Source organism: Herpailurus yagouaroundi, unplaced genomic scaffold (genome assembly GCF_014898765.1).
Source record: "Herpailurus yagouaroundi ecotype Mexico unplaced genomic scaffold, PumYag 67782, whole genome shotgun sequence".
Lineage (NCBI taxonomy): Eukaryota > Metazoa > Chordata > Mammalia > Carnivora > Felidae > Herpailurus > Herpailurus yagouaroundi.
Genome location: NW_024420576.1, coordinates 80,023 through 94,778, shown reverse-complemented (window position 1 = coordinate 94,778; position 14,756 = coordinate 80,023). Strand labels below are relative to the sequence as shown.

General features: G+C 45.8%; 1 protein-coding gene across 1 annotated transcript; it reads right to left on the bottom strand.

Moving 5' to 3' along the window:
- Positions 1–308: 308 nt before the first annotated feature.
- Positions 309–7,468, bottom strand: GIMAP6 (GTPase, IMAP family member 6). The gene is made up of 3 exons (XM_040468639.1): positions 7,175–7,468; positions 4,574–4,658; positions 309–1,976 (listed from the first exon to the last, which is right to left on the bottom strand). Exons 1-3 carry the CDS (start codon positions 7,346–7,348, stop codon positions 1,195–1,197), a joined length of 1,041 nt encoding a protein of 346 aa, XP_040324573.1. The 5' UTR covers positions 7,349–7,468; the 3' UTR covers positions 309–1,194.
- Positions 7,469–14,756: the final 7,288 nt, after the last annotated feature.

Genomic DNA, 14,756 nt, shown 5'->3' with positions numbered 1-14,756 from the left:
GAGGGAGACAGAGCATGAACGGGGGAGGGGCAGAGAGAGAGGGAGACACAGAATCGGAAACAGGCTCCAGGCTCTGAGCCATCAGCCCAGAGCCTGACGCGGGGCTCCAACTCACGGACCGCGAGATTCGGGTCAATGTATTTTCTGTTATGAAATTAACAAAGCTGACAGTTAAAACAAGATCACTTAAAGAAATTAATCTTCTAATGGAAATGCAAATTATTTTAGCTTTCACCCTGAAGAATGGATGCCTGAGAATAACAAAGGAAATATAAAAATGTAGACTGACATATTATACACAAAGCCTCTGAAATGAAATCAATATTTTATTCATAAGAAAGGAAGAAAAGTAGGAGACAAGAACAGAATTGAAAATCCTGACATAGATCTTACAGAATATGAAAACGTATCATATGATCAACGTGCTTCAGTTCAGTGGGAAATTGATGGCATATCTAATAAATGGTTCTGGCACAAAGACTTAAGTATGCACCCCCAAATAAGTCTTGTTGGGCCCTGAGACACTTTTCTGAATATTCTGGCAAAAGAAACGCTCAAACTTTCTTAGAGGTCCATTAGGTCTGGGTTAGAGAGGTGTCCCGGCCTCCACACTGCGAGATGTAGTCCGCGGGCATCTGGTTGTAGAGACTTAACCATTGGACGAAAGCAAACAGACCTGACGCTGTGTCCTCTGATCTCTGACCGCCCTCCAGCACTTCCCACCCCTCCCAGATGAAGGTAACTGGAGACCCTCTGTCACACAGCTTGAAGGAAGGAAAAGAGACTAGGGGCGGGTATGTTGCTCCAGTCTGCTCCAATTCTGCTTCCATCAGTTGGTCAGACTCTCCAGAAGCATCTAGAACCTCAAAGAAGCTGAGGTGCACCTGAGGCGCACCTATCTCCTTATGCAGCTAGATGGCCAGAGCCAGACCCCATTCTGCTCTCTTCTCCATGCGCAGCAACAGCCCTCCAGAAAGACGCCCGCGCACTGCAGAGTTCTCCCCTCCACCTGGCATGCTGCTCCCTACAGCGTAGAAGCCATTCAACCGCCCCGGAAGGTGTGATGAAGGCCCCCGGGGGGTTCGAGCTGGGCACTCCGGACCGCACCCGCGGATCAGGAGACTGGGATGGCCAAGGACGCACGGGCACGGAGAGGCCGACAGCTGGCCACAGAGGCTGAGGCCCGGCCGAGGCTCAAATGGGCTCCCTCTTCAGCAGACGTCTGTAAACTTCCTCTGATTCCTTCTGGATCTGGCACAGACCCTCCCGCCAGGGCTCCGCGCCGGGCGCCTCCTCTGAGCCGCTCCCCCCGGGCACCTGCTTCTCCTGGCCGTCTCCGCGCAGACCGTTCCGCTGGCAGTAGCGGTAGGCGCGGTTGCTGAAGTGCCGGTGGTTGTTCTCCCACAGGATGCAGTTGATCTGCCCCAGGAGCTCCCGCAGCTGCGCCTCCTGCTCCGCGCCGCCCGTCGCGTTGTTGAAGGCGCAGTGGCGCCGTGAGCACTGCCGGTCCAGCCGGGCCAGGGGCTCGTTGTCGGTCTCCCGCACGTACTGCTCCAAGGAGCCCCCGTCCAGGTCCTCCTTGCGCGTGAACACCAGCACCGTGTGGGCCAGCACGCCCATCCCGAAGGCTTCCTGGAGGCGCCGCACCGCCCGCCGGTCCTCTTCCGTGTAGCGGCCCAGCTGCGTCACCAGCAGCACCGCGTGCGGCCCGGGGGCGGAAAAGACGACCGCCTCGCACACGGCCTCCAGCGGGGCACACGGGGACAGGATGTCGGGGGTGTCGATCACCTCGAGCTCCAGGCCGGCCCAGTCGCGGCTGGCCCTCTGCAGGGCCCGGGTCACCGGTTGAGCGCTGAGTTTAGACTGGAACTCTTTCCTGCCCAGGATGCTGTTTCCCGTCGCGCTCTTCCCGCTGCCGGCTTTCCCCACTAGGAGGAGCCTCAATCTCCGGGGGCTCGGTGGGGCCTTCCCCAGACCTGGAAGCGCGAAACAAAGCAGAGGGAGCTGGGGTTAGAGCCGCGTGGCTGGGAGCTCCCTGACTGGGGCAGGGCGTCGGCGGGGTGGGGGGAGAGCGGAAGACCAGCCTCTGCACCGGAGACCTGCGGGGGGAGGGGGACGGGGGAGGCTCACGTTCTTTCTTGCCTTTTTAAAGCCTTTTTTAACAAGTGTGGTAAAAAGACAATGTAAAAAATTATAGAATATAACAAAATTCATCATTGTACCCAGTTTGAGGTGAGGCGCTCAGTGCATTCACATCATGTGCAATCATCACTGTGCACCTCAAGAATTTTTTTTATCATCCCAGACTGTCCTGATGAAACCACAACTCCCCATTACTCCCTCCGCACTAATTCCTGGTGACCTCTAGTGTTCTTTCTGCGTCTAGGAGTCTGACCATTCTAGGTAGAACATGCGAGTGGAATATTGCAGGATTTGCTTTTTTGTGTCTGGCTTCTTTCATTCAGCATAACGCCCTCAGATCCACCCATGTTGTAGCACGTGTCCGGACTGCCTTCCTTTTTAAGGCTGGATCATACCCCATTGTAGGTTTGTATCATATTTTGTTTATTCATAAACATATATGAACATTTGGGTTGTTTCCACCCTTTACTATTGTGAATAATGCTGCTGTGAACATCAGCGTACAAATGTCTGAGTCCCCGGCTCTCAGTTCTTTTGGGTATTCACCCAGAAGGGGAATTGCTGGATGATGTGGTAGAATACCACATTTTTATGGTTCGGTTTTGACATTTCTTATCAGGGTCATCTGTTCTCACCCAGATGGGAATTAGCCCAGTATGACCTGGGCTTCCCTAAGTCTCCCTGATTGGAGATCCTTCTCAGTAAGAGCAGGAAGAAAAAGAAACACGTGACCTCATGCGTCTGACCATATCACCTTCTTCAGCTTTTGTGGCAGAGAATGTTGGGAGTGTGGGACCACCTCAACCCACCCCCAGGCTCCAAGTGCAGAAACACCCTGCGGCCACATTCTTATTCAGCAGCCTTGAAGTCTGGGTTGGACATTCTCACCCAGCAGAATACCAGAACCATGAGCTGAGAGAGACTTGGAGATGCCAATTTAATATCGAGAAACCTAGTGTCAAGGTTCTTGGATTCCTGGGGCTGAGCACCAGGAAGGGAATTAATTCCCTTCTGACCTTTCAGATCTGAGACCCAGAGCACACAGAGAAATGCCAACTAATAAATGGTTTCCAAGTCTGTTCCCCCATTGAAGATAGTGATGTGTCTCAACAGCAGAGCCCTGAGCCTCCTGAGGGGAGGATGGACACTGACTTCCTCAGAATCTCTTCAGCAATGACATGTTTTTTCTGCTGCCTGCCACCCAGGCCAGGCTGACCCAGCAGCCAATTCCGACCGAATGGCTTTGACTCCCTCCAGCTTCCCCCAGCTGACTTGAAAGGAATTTGAGTGAATGGATGAGGGTTTCAAGGAAGCATGGAACATTCACCTCTGCCCTCCCAGCCAATGAAAAGCTGGGCAAAGATAGCAAACCCTGTCTCTGCACACGCCTGGGACCAGAGCACACCACTGGAATTTAAATATACCACTTGAGCGCTGGAGAGGATTTTTCAAGTAATATTTAACCTTGATTGCTGAAAGAATAGGTAAATCGGTGCCTGGGTGGCCCAGTCAGCTGGGCGTCCGACTTCGGCTCAGGTCATGATCTCACACTCTGTGAGTTCGAGCCTGCTTCAGATTCTATGTCTCCCTCTCTCTGACCCTCCCCCATTCATGCTCTGTCTCTGTCTCAAAAATAAGCATCAAAAAATTTAAAAAAAAAAAGAATAGGTAAATCGGGTATCAGCACTTCTATGGGTAATTTGCTTTGGTGGTTTATTAATAAGGCTCTCTCCCAGTGGCTCAGGCCATTGAAGTTCATGTAGTAAAAAACTGTTTGTGTTAAAATACATAATGAATCACAAATAATTTCTTCTGGGCAGGAAATTGGATGGATTTCCAGCATTCCCAGATTCTGTCTGCCCAAGGTAGATGGCAAAGTTGAGCCCTTGAAAGTTAAAAGCCTGGCCCTGATGCAGTAGCTTTTGGAGAGAACCCCCTCCAGAAGGCCAAGCCCAGTTCTGAGGCAGCAGCCAAGTACATCCTGTCTGCTCACATGCTGCTTTGCAACCCGTATGACCCTGAGAGCTCTCCCATCTGATCCGGCCAAGCACCTGCATGGGGTCTATTGGCTGCAGAGTCTCGGGCTCCAGTGAGCTGTTTGGTCACACCGACTATCAGCACATCCTACCTGAGGAAGAAAGCCCAGAATGCACAGACCCCTTTCTTTGGGCCTGGCACAGAGATTTAGTAAAGGGGGCGGCTGGCACTGTGTCTCCCTTCATTTCCCCCACTGTGCCCATCAGGGCCCTCTCCGTCTTATTTGGCTGCAGTAAAGGAAGACCCCCCCCCAACCTAAAGCCCCCTTGATGGCAGCCCAGGTGGGCAAATCTCTACAGGGATGGACCCCGCTGCCTGTCCCAGTGCACCACCTGTCATTAAACATCCCCATCCACACCTCTCTCAAGCTCATTTCTGCTAGAAAGTAGTTTACCTCCTATAACGTCTTGTTTAGGATCCTGACACAGTGCTCCTGCAGGATTCTCCTGGACAATCTCTTCATATTCTTCCTTCTTTATCTAGAGAAAACCATAATATGTCTTATTGGTTTTTCAACAGTTTTAAGAGGCACCTGACTTTTGCCTTTCTCTTGCCAGAAGCTTAGGTTTGAGGGGAGCAGCCTGAATGAGGAGAGAGAGGAGGGCGTCTGAGGGGTCTCTCCTTCCTTTGCAGACCCTGTTTTCTCTCCTCTTCCCCCATCCCTACTGTGGTCTCTATTGGCAGTGTAAGAGACTTCATGGAGAAAGGTGAACTGTGAACTGGCCTGACAGCCGAGGGGGCAGGTAGTATTTGGAGAGACAGGGTCCTAGAGCCGTTCTGTGAGGAGAGAAAAGAACAGAGAGCAGAGGCAGGTCTGATACTGGGTCCTGAGAGCAGTGGGAAGACTGGTGTGGCCACAGTGTATCTGGAGGGCATGGGCAGGAAGTCGTGGCGAGGGACTGCCTGGGGGATGGGGGCAGGGATCTTGGGCCAAAAAGGGTAGTCCAGGCCTGACCTTTGGGGAAGGCTTGGCAGTTAGGAAGTTAGGATTACAGAGGGCTTACATGTTGGTGGCCAGGTTCTGCTGTGAGGACAGGAATGGGACCATCAGGGTGCGGGGCAGAGTCCTGCTGGGAGCCAGGAGACCACAGTGCTCATCTCCAACGGCCATCAGTTGGTCACAGTGGATGGTCACACTGCCTGGGCCTTATTGTCCCCATAAGTGTGAATGCTAGGCCTGAACTAAATGTCCCTGAGGTCTCCTCCCCTGTGGGAAGGGCCATGCCACTCTATCCAGGAACTTCAGGCATCCTTCTGAGGAGAGCATGTAACCTCGCTCAGTGCATCCTGCCTCATGGACTAACACAGTTCCCTGTGTCAGGGGCCCATCAGCCTATAGCTGCTTGATATTCTCTGTGGAGTCAGGGAGGAAACTGCATGGCTCCAGGACTGTTTTTCCAGAACATGTAGGACTCTCAGAGACACAGTCAGATGAATGTCGCCAGACAAAGGCTGTGGGGTGTGGGGAGACCCAGCTACAGGGGGCCCTGATAGGCATGGTTTTCCCATTGCCACAACATCCTCAGAAAGTCATTGTACTCTGTTAACCTGGCAAATGACTTCAGTCTTGCCCTTATCCTGGGAGCTGCCCAGCGGGAGGTCAGTGTGGCCCTTGCTGTATGGTTGTTGGCTTTACTTAGCAATGTCACCTCTGAAGGGCCAGGCTCAAAACAGTCACAGTCCAGTAAGTCATGTGACTTCAGGAAAAGAGAGTGACCAGGTCAGGGGAACAGCTGTCCCCAGCTATCCCTAGCAGGGATACAGCATTTGCCTATCCAAAGGGCTTCTGGAACAAGGAGATTAGTGCTCCTATCTCTGTACCTGGAGACCCCTCAACCTCTTTGTCCTTCGCTTCCTTACATCCTTGGTGGAAACTGAGGCAGTACTTCACCAGCAAAATCTCGTGACTCCTTTAGAAAGAAGGGGAGGCTCAGTGGAAAGTAACAGCAGGGTGGGTAGGTGAGCTGGGTGAGGAGCACAGGCAGAAAATTTGCACTGTGCGCCCCAGCCTTGCACCAGCAAGTGAGTCCGCGCCCCAGGCCTCGCTGCTTTGCCCCTGCCTGGCCAGCACCTCACATGCCTGCCTCGCTGCACTTGGTAGGTTTTGTCTCCAGCACAGAGCATAAGCAGCTATGTCCCCCCACTTAACGCTTCTCAGGAGGAGAGTCAACTTGCCAAAGCATCTTGCTCAGAGCTAAACAGTGAATTCGAGCAGGGAACAGAGTTCTTCTGACTCTTATTCATGGATGGGTTCGTACCACTGTAAACGCACACTGCATGCACTACACACGTGCACTCACAAACACAACACACACCCACACACTCACAAACACACACCCACACAAACACAGCACACACTAATATACTTGCAAACATACACACAAACACAACACACACCCACACACTCACAAACACACACCCACACTCACAAACATTCACACAGACTCACAAACACAACAAACACACACACACTCAAATACAACCACACATAGTCACAAACAGTACACACCCACACTCACAAACACAACACACGCCCACACAATTGCAAACATACACACACTCACAAACTTGCAAACGCACACTCATAAACACAGCATACACCTATACACAAACATACACACACACAAACGTGTCACACATAACACTGCACACATACAATCAGAAAACTCCACACACATATTCACAAATACATAAACACATAAACACACACACAAAAAACACACAAACATAAAACACCCACATACACACAGAAACAAATACACAACATACACAGTCACACAAACACACATAAATACACAACATACACAGTCACAAAAACACACAGATACACATCAACATAAACATACACATCAGCACATCACACACACTCCACCCATACACATACACTCCCAAACACAGCACATACACAAACACAAACATACAACACACACAGAAACATACATACACAACACACACACACGCACACAAACACACACTCTCACTCACTCAGACTTACCACTCCGTCAGCCGTAGAGGAAGAGGAATGGTCATGTTTTCTGTCTCCTGGGTCCGTGCTGTCTTGTGAATTCTTTGTTTCTCCTTTTAGGGACGACACATTGCAGGCTTCTGGGGACTTTGACTGGAAGAGGTAGAGGAAAGTGTCTATGGCATATGAATATATAGAATACATTGCTTATAGTTTTCAGTAAAATGGGATCAGAAAGCTCAGCTCAAGCTTTGCTTGAGCTTTGCTCAAGAAAGAGCAAAGTCTGCTGTGTGGGGAACAGGAAGTGGGTGAGAACACCCAGGGCCAAGCCCTTCTCAGTCAGAACACGTGCTGTTTGCACTTTGTCTGCGGCTTTGGTAATATAAACAGGAAAAACAAGAACATCAGTATTGTTATTATTTTTGTCCTGAACCAGGATAACTCAGAGGCTTAGAAAGAAGCAGCAGACCCTTCAGAAAATTTTGTGCCAGGGGCCTGATTTTTTACTGATCTCCTCCCTTGTTTGCAAGTTGCCTGTCTCCTGCACGTACCAATGCCTTCGCCATTGTGGTGGACGCCCATTGTCTCTTCCTCCCTCCTTAACTCCAACTTCCTTTAAGTATTTTCTCTCAGGTCGAGACCTGCAGACTGGAACTGCTGGGTCCTGGGTGGCACATCCTCAGAGATTGGAGCTACTCCACTGGCTCCAATCAGCTGACTGTGGGCCATGGGACTTGTCAGCTCCAAAACAATTGAGCCAATCCCTTGTAATAAATCTCTTTATGTATGTGTGTATACACACACACACACACACACACACACACACACACACGTCTGACAATCCCCAATTCTGTGCCATATCTGAGTCTGGTCATCCCTGTGTCTCCAAACTGGACTTCTTCTTTCCTGTTAGCACACCTTGTGTGGATGTGGAAAGCTGGATGGGATCTATCTTATATTAGGAATTAACATAGCTAGAGCTGCGGGTGAGGTTTTGTATTCATCTGTCTACAAGTTGGGCTCTGTTCATATTTGCTGAAGCTGTAGAGCTGGCTTCCTCTAACGTTCCTGTCTGTTCTCACTGTTGTTGGTGGGTTTCCCTAGGAAGCCCTTCTTAAATAGAGTTTCTATCTTGCTGTTTTTTCAGCTTTTTAAAAATTTATTTTTATGTTTATTCATTTTTGAAAGACAGAGCACAAGCAGGGGTGGGGCAGAGATAGAGGGAGACACAGAATCCGAAACAGGCTCCAGGCTCTGAGCTGTCAGCACAGAGCCTGACGTGGGGCTCGAACTCACGAACTGCAAGATCACGACCTGAGCTGAAGTCGGATGCTTAACCAACTGAGCCACCCAGGTGCCCCTGTTCTATCAGCTTTAACTCACTGTTTTTATACTGAAGCCCTGCTGATGGGGTGGTAGGAGTGGGTGTGGGAGGCATGATCTTAAAATTAAATCCCACTCTCTCAGTGGGTCTGCAACCCTGGGTTGTGATCATCACAATTTTTTAGCTTTTCCTTCTGTGTCCCCACTTTGGGTGATCCAGGTGATATGGCCACTTCCCACATTTTTCTCCTCATTTCACTGTCACCTCTCTCTTCTCTCATCTGCTCTGGCCTTGATGGACTTACTTTAGTCACTTGAATGCTTCATCCATCTTTTTTCTCAGGAACTGCTGTGAAATTCTTCCTTCTTGGGGAAGATATGCTAGTAATAAAAAGATTTTGATAAACATTTTGGAGCTGAATGGAAATTTGGAAGTTTAAAATATTCACTGTTAGGGTGCCTGGGTGGCTCAGTCAGTTGAGTGCCTGATTCTTGATTTTGACTCAGGTCATAATCTCCTGGTTCATGGGATCAAGCCCTGCATCAGGCTCTGTGCTGACAGCGTGAAGCCTGCTTGGGATTCTGTCTCTCCCTCTTCCTCTTCCCCTCCCCTGCTTGCTCTCTCTTTCTAAAATAGAAATAAAATAAAATACAATGTTTACTATTCATACTATTTTAAATATTTATCTAGAGGAAATATACATTAAAACCATAAAAGACAAACAAATAGCATGTATAAAAAATATAAGGTGGCTATAAAATCATTATTTATAAATGCTATGATTATTACCTGGGAAAATCAAGAGAATAAACCATATAACATGCTCCTAGAAGAGAATAAACCCATAACCATGCTCCTATAAACAATAAAAGACCTTAATAAGTTGATGGATGCAAAATTAAATAAAAACCATAAAAACTGACTCACATAAGCCAATTATGTTAACTTAACAATAGCCAATTATATATAACTTGTGAATTAAAAAATAACAACAAAAAGTAAAATGCCTAAGAATAAACTTGAAAATTGTGTGAATGTTCCATATAAAGGAAACTTCTGACACTGTGGAGCAAATAGAACTCTCACATGATGTTTAGTGAAAATGCTCATTGGTAGAACTCTTCTGGAAAAGTCTGTAGTATCTAGGAAACCTGAATATTACACATAGCTAATATCGAGCTGTTCTACCCCAAGGTACATACCCAACATAAATATGTGCTTCTGTTCTGCAAAAGGTAATGTCTGTGATATTTATAGTGGTGGCACTTAGAATAACAAAAAAATGGAAACAATGTAAATGCCCATCAACTTAAGTATTCTCATGACAAAAAAAGAAAGAAAAGAAAAATGGTAACCAAGTGAGGTGGTGGATATGATAATTAGCTAGATTATGATGACTATTTCACAATGTATGCCTATATCAAATCAACAACTTGTATACCTTAAATATATGTAATTTTTATTTGTGAATTATATCTGAATAAAACTAGAAAATAAAATAAAGTAAAATAGCTGAAAAACGGTTTTAAAATGAAAAAGCAGGGGCGCCTGGGTGGCGCAGTCGGTTAAGCGTCCGACTTCAGCCAGGTCACGATCTCGCCGTCCGTGAGTTCGAGCCCCGCGTCAGGCTCTGGGCTGATGGCTCAGAGCCTGGAGCCTGTTTCCGATTCTGTGTCTCCCTCTCTCTCTGCCCCTCCCCTGTTCATGCTCTGTCTCTCTCTGTCCCAAAAATAAATAAACGTTGAAAAAAAATAATAAAAAAATAAAATGAAAAAGCAGGGGCGCCTGGGTGGTTCAGTCAGTTAAGTGTCCGACTTTTGATGTCAGCTCAGATCTTGATCTCAGAGTAGTGAGTCCAAGCTCCGTGCTGGGTGGGTGTGGAACTCACTTTACAAACAAACAAACAAAGAAATAAAAATTGAAAGAGCATAAGTAACATAGCCTACATTAATTGGGTTAATTATACAGGTTATATATTCATTCACAAATTATAAATTGTATGTATTTAAATTGGGTTATATTCACACAATAATATACTAATAGTGAGAATGCACAATTTATTGCTACTTATTATGATATGGATAAATCTCTAACATAATGGTAAGCAAAAAATGAAAACAGAAACAAAAACCAGATACAAAAGAAATACATAGTACATAATTCCATTTATATTAAGTACAAGGACAGGTAAAATGAATCTATACTATAAGAAGTTCAGCTAGAAGTCACCCTTGGAGAATAATAGGGGGACTTCTGGGATGTTCTGTTTCTTTATCTGAGTGCTGGTTACACTTTATGTTACTATAGATCATAAGGGACCCATTATTGTTTCTGAATATTAAAGTATTTTAAAAATAATGACATTGGGATTCCTGGGTGGCTCAGTTGGTTAAGTATCTGACTCTTGATTTCTGCTCAGGTCACGGTCTTAGTTCCTGAGATCAGCCTTGCATTGGGCTCCAAACTGATGGTGCGGAGCCTGCTTGGGATTCTCTCCTTCTCTCTCTGCCTCTCCCCCGACTTGAGTGTGTGCTCTGTCTCTCTCTCTCTCTCTCTCTCTCTCTCTCTCTCTCTCTCTCAAAGTAAGGGTGCCTGAGTGGCTCAATAGGTTAAGCATCCGACTTTGGCTCAGGTCAAGATCTTGGGGTCCATGAATTTGAGCCCTGCTTCGGGCTCTGTGCTGACAGCTCAGAGCCTGGAACCTGCTTCATATTCTGTGTCTCCCTCTCTACCCCTCCCCTGCTCGTGCTCTGTCTCTGTCTCCTTCAAAAATAAACTTATCACAGGATACAAAATTAATGTACAGAAATAAGTTGCATTCTTATACACTAATAATGAAGCAACAGAAAGACAAATAAACTGATCCCATTCACGTGCTCATGGATTGCAAGAATAAATATTGTTAAAATGTCAATACTACCCAAAGCTATCTACATATTCAATGCAATCCCAATCAAAATTGCACCAGCTTTGTTCTCAAAGGTAGAACAAGCAATCCTAAAATTTGGTGGAACCACAAAAGACCCCGAATAGCCAAAGTAATTTTGAAGAAGAAGACCAAAGCAGGAAGAATCACAATCCCAGACTTTAACCTCTACTACAAATCTGTAATCATCAAGATAGCATGGTATTGACACAAAAACAGACACATAGACCAATGGAACAGAATAGAGACTTCAGAATTGGACCCACAGAAGTATGGCCAACCAATTTTTGACAAAGCAGGAAAGAATATCCAATGGTAAAAAGACAGTCTCTTTAACAAATGGTGCTGGGAGAACTGGACAGCAACATGCAGAAGAATGAAACGAGACCACTTTCTTCACCATTCACAGAAATAAACTCAGAATGGATAAAGTACCTGAATGTGAGACAGAAAACCATCAAAACCCTAGAGGAGAAAGCAGGAAAAAACGTCTCTGACCTCAGCTGCAGCAATTTCTTACTTGACACATCTCTAAAGGCAAGGGAATTAAAAGCAAAAATGAACTATTGGGACCTCCTGAAGATAAAGCTTCTGTACTACAAAGGAAACAATCAACAAAACTAAAAGGCAACCAAGAGAATGGGAAGAGATATTTGCAAATGATATATGAGACAAAGGGCTAGGATCCAAAAACTATAAAGAACTCACCAAAGTCCACACCTGAAAAACAAATAGTCTAGTGAAGAAATGGGCAGAAAACATGAATAGACACTTCTCTAAAGAAGACGTCCAGATGGCCAACAGGCACATGAAAAGATGCTCAACATCACTCCTCATCAGGGAAATACAAATCAAAACCACACTGAGATACAACCTCACGCCAGTCAGAGTGGCCAAAATGAACAAATCAGGAGACTATAGATGCTGAAGAGGATGTGGAGAAACGGGAACCCTCTTGCACTGTTGGTGGGAATGCAAACTAGTGCAGCCACTCTCGAAAACAGTGCGGAGGTCCCTCAAAAAATTAAAAATAGAACTACCCTATGACCCAACAATAGCACTGCTAGGAATTTACCCAAGGGATACAGGAGTGCTGATGCATAGGGGCACTTGTACCCTAATGTTCATAGCAGCACTCTCAACAATAGCCAAATTATGGAAAGAACCTAAATGTCCATCAACTGATGAATGGATAAAGAAATTGTGGTTTATATACACAATGGAACACTACATGGCAATGAGAAAGAATGAAATATGGCCCTTTGTAGCAACGTGGATGGAACTGGAGAGTGTTATTCTTTTTTTTTTTAATTTTTTTCAACGTTTTATTTATTTTTGGGACAGAGAGAGACAGAGCATGAACGGAGGAGGGGCATAAAGAGACGGAGACACAGAATCGGAAACAGGCTCCAGGCTCTGAGCCATCAGCCCAGAGCCCGATGCGAGGCTCAAACTCACGGACCGCGAGATCGTGACCTGGCTGAAGTCGGACGCTTAACTGACTGCGCCACCCAGGCGCCCCTGGAGAGTGTTATTCTAAGTGAAATAAGTCATACAGAAAAAGACAGATACCATGTTTTCACTCTTATGTGGATCCTGAGAAACTTAACAGAAGACCATGGGGAAGGGGAAGGAAAAAAAAAGAGAGGGAGGGAGCCAAAGCATAAGAGACTCTTAAAAATTGAGAATAAACTGAGGGTTGATGGGGGATGGGAGGGAGAGGAGGGTGGGTGATGGGCATTGAGGACGGCACCTGTTGGGATGAGCACAGTGTGTTGTATGGAAAACAATTTGACAATAAATTCAATATTAAAACATTTTTAAATAAAAATAAGTAAATAAGTAAGTAAATAAATAAATAAATAAATAAATAAATAAACTTACTTTAAAAAATGTTTAAAGGGGCACCTGGGTGGCTCGGTTGGTTAAGCATCCAACTTCTGCTCAGGTCATGATCTTTTGGCTTGTGGGTTCAAGCTCTGCATGGGGCTCTGTGCTGATAGCTCAGAGCCTGGAGCCTGCTTTGGATTCTGTCTCCGTTTCTGCCCCTCCCCCACTCACGCTCTGTCTCTCAAATATAAACATTAAATTTTTTTAATTAAAAAAATAAAATAAAATAAAACAATGACATCAAATTTATCTTCTTTTTTTGTGCAGCTTGGAATAATAAGACTAACTCTGCTCTTCGTGGCTTATGCAAATTTAAAGATGGTGCTCACATCTCTCACCAAATGGATACCTGTTGTAGACAACAGGCCTATTTTTAGACAGGAGTCTAAATAGAAGACCCCTTCTAAATAGAAGAGAAGGCACACACCAGTCTGACTGTGGCCCCAGAGGTGGGCTGGGGGCAGACATCAGGTCGGACTGCAGTCCCACCCACCAATGCAAGTTACTCTGGACAGGACAGGGGAAGTGCCCTGCAGTTCCGTGTCACTCCAGGGACTATCCAAAATGATGAAACAGAAGAATTCTCCTCTAAAGAAACTCCAGGAAGTAGCAACAGCTAACAAACTGATCAAAAATGATTTAAACAATATAACAGAAAATGAATTTAAAATAATAGTCATAAAACTAATCGCTGGGCTTGAAAACAGTATAGAGGACAGCAGAGAATCTATTGCTACAGAGATCAAGGGACTAAGAAACAGTCAGGAGGAGCTAAAAATGCTATAGATGAGCTGCAGAATAAAATGGAGGTGACCACAGCTCGGATTGAAGAGGCAGAGGAGAGAATAGGTGAATTAGAAGATAAAATTATGGAAAAAGAGGAAGCTGAGAAAAAGAGAGATAAAAAATCCAGGAGTATGAGGGGAGAATTAGAGAACTAAGTGATACAATAAAAAGAAATAATTTACGCATAATTGGGATTCCAGAGGAGGAAGAAAGAGGGAAAGGTGCTGAAGGTATATTTGAAGAAATCATAGCTGAGAACTTCCCTGATCTGGGGATGGAAAAAGACATTGAAATCCAAGAGACACAGAGAACTCCCTTCAGATGTAACTTGAATCAATCTTCTGCACAACATATCATAGTGAAACTGGCAAAATACAAGGATAAAGAGAAAATTATGAAAGCAGCTAGGGATAAACATGCTTTAACATATAAAGGGAGACTGATAAGACTAGTGACAGATCTCTCTACTGAAACTTGTCAGGCCAGAAAGGAATGGCAGGAAATCTTCAATGTGTTGAACAGAAAAAATATGCGGCTGAGAATCCTTTATCCAGCAAGTCTGTCATTTAGAATAGAAGGAGAGATAAAGGTCTTCCCAAAGAAACAAAAACTGAAGGAATTCATCACCACTAAACCAGCCCTACAAGAGATCCTAAGGGGGATCCTGTGAGACAAAGTACCAGAGA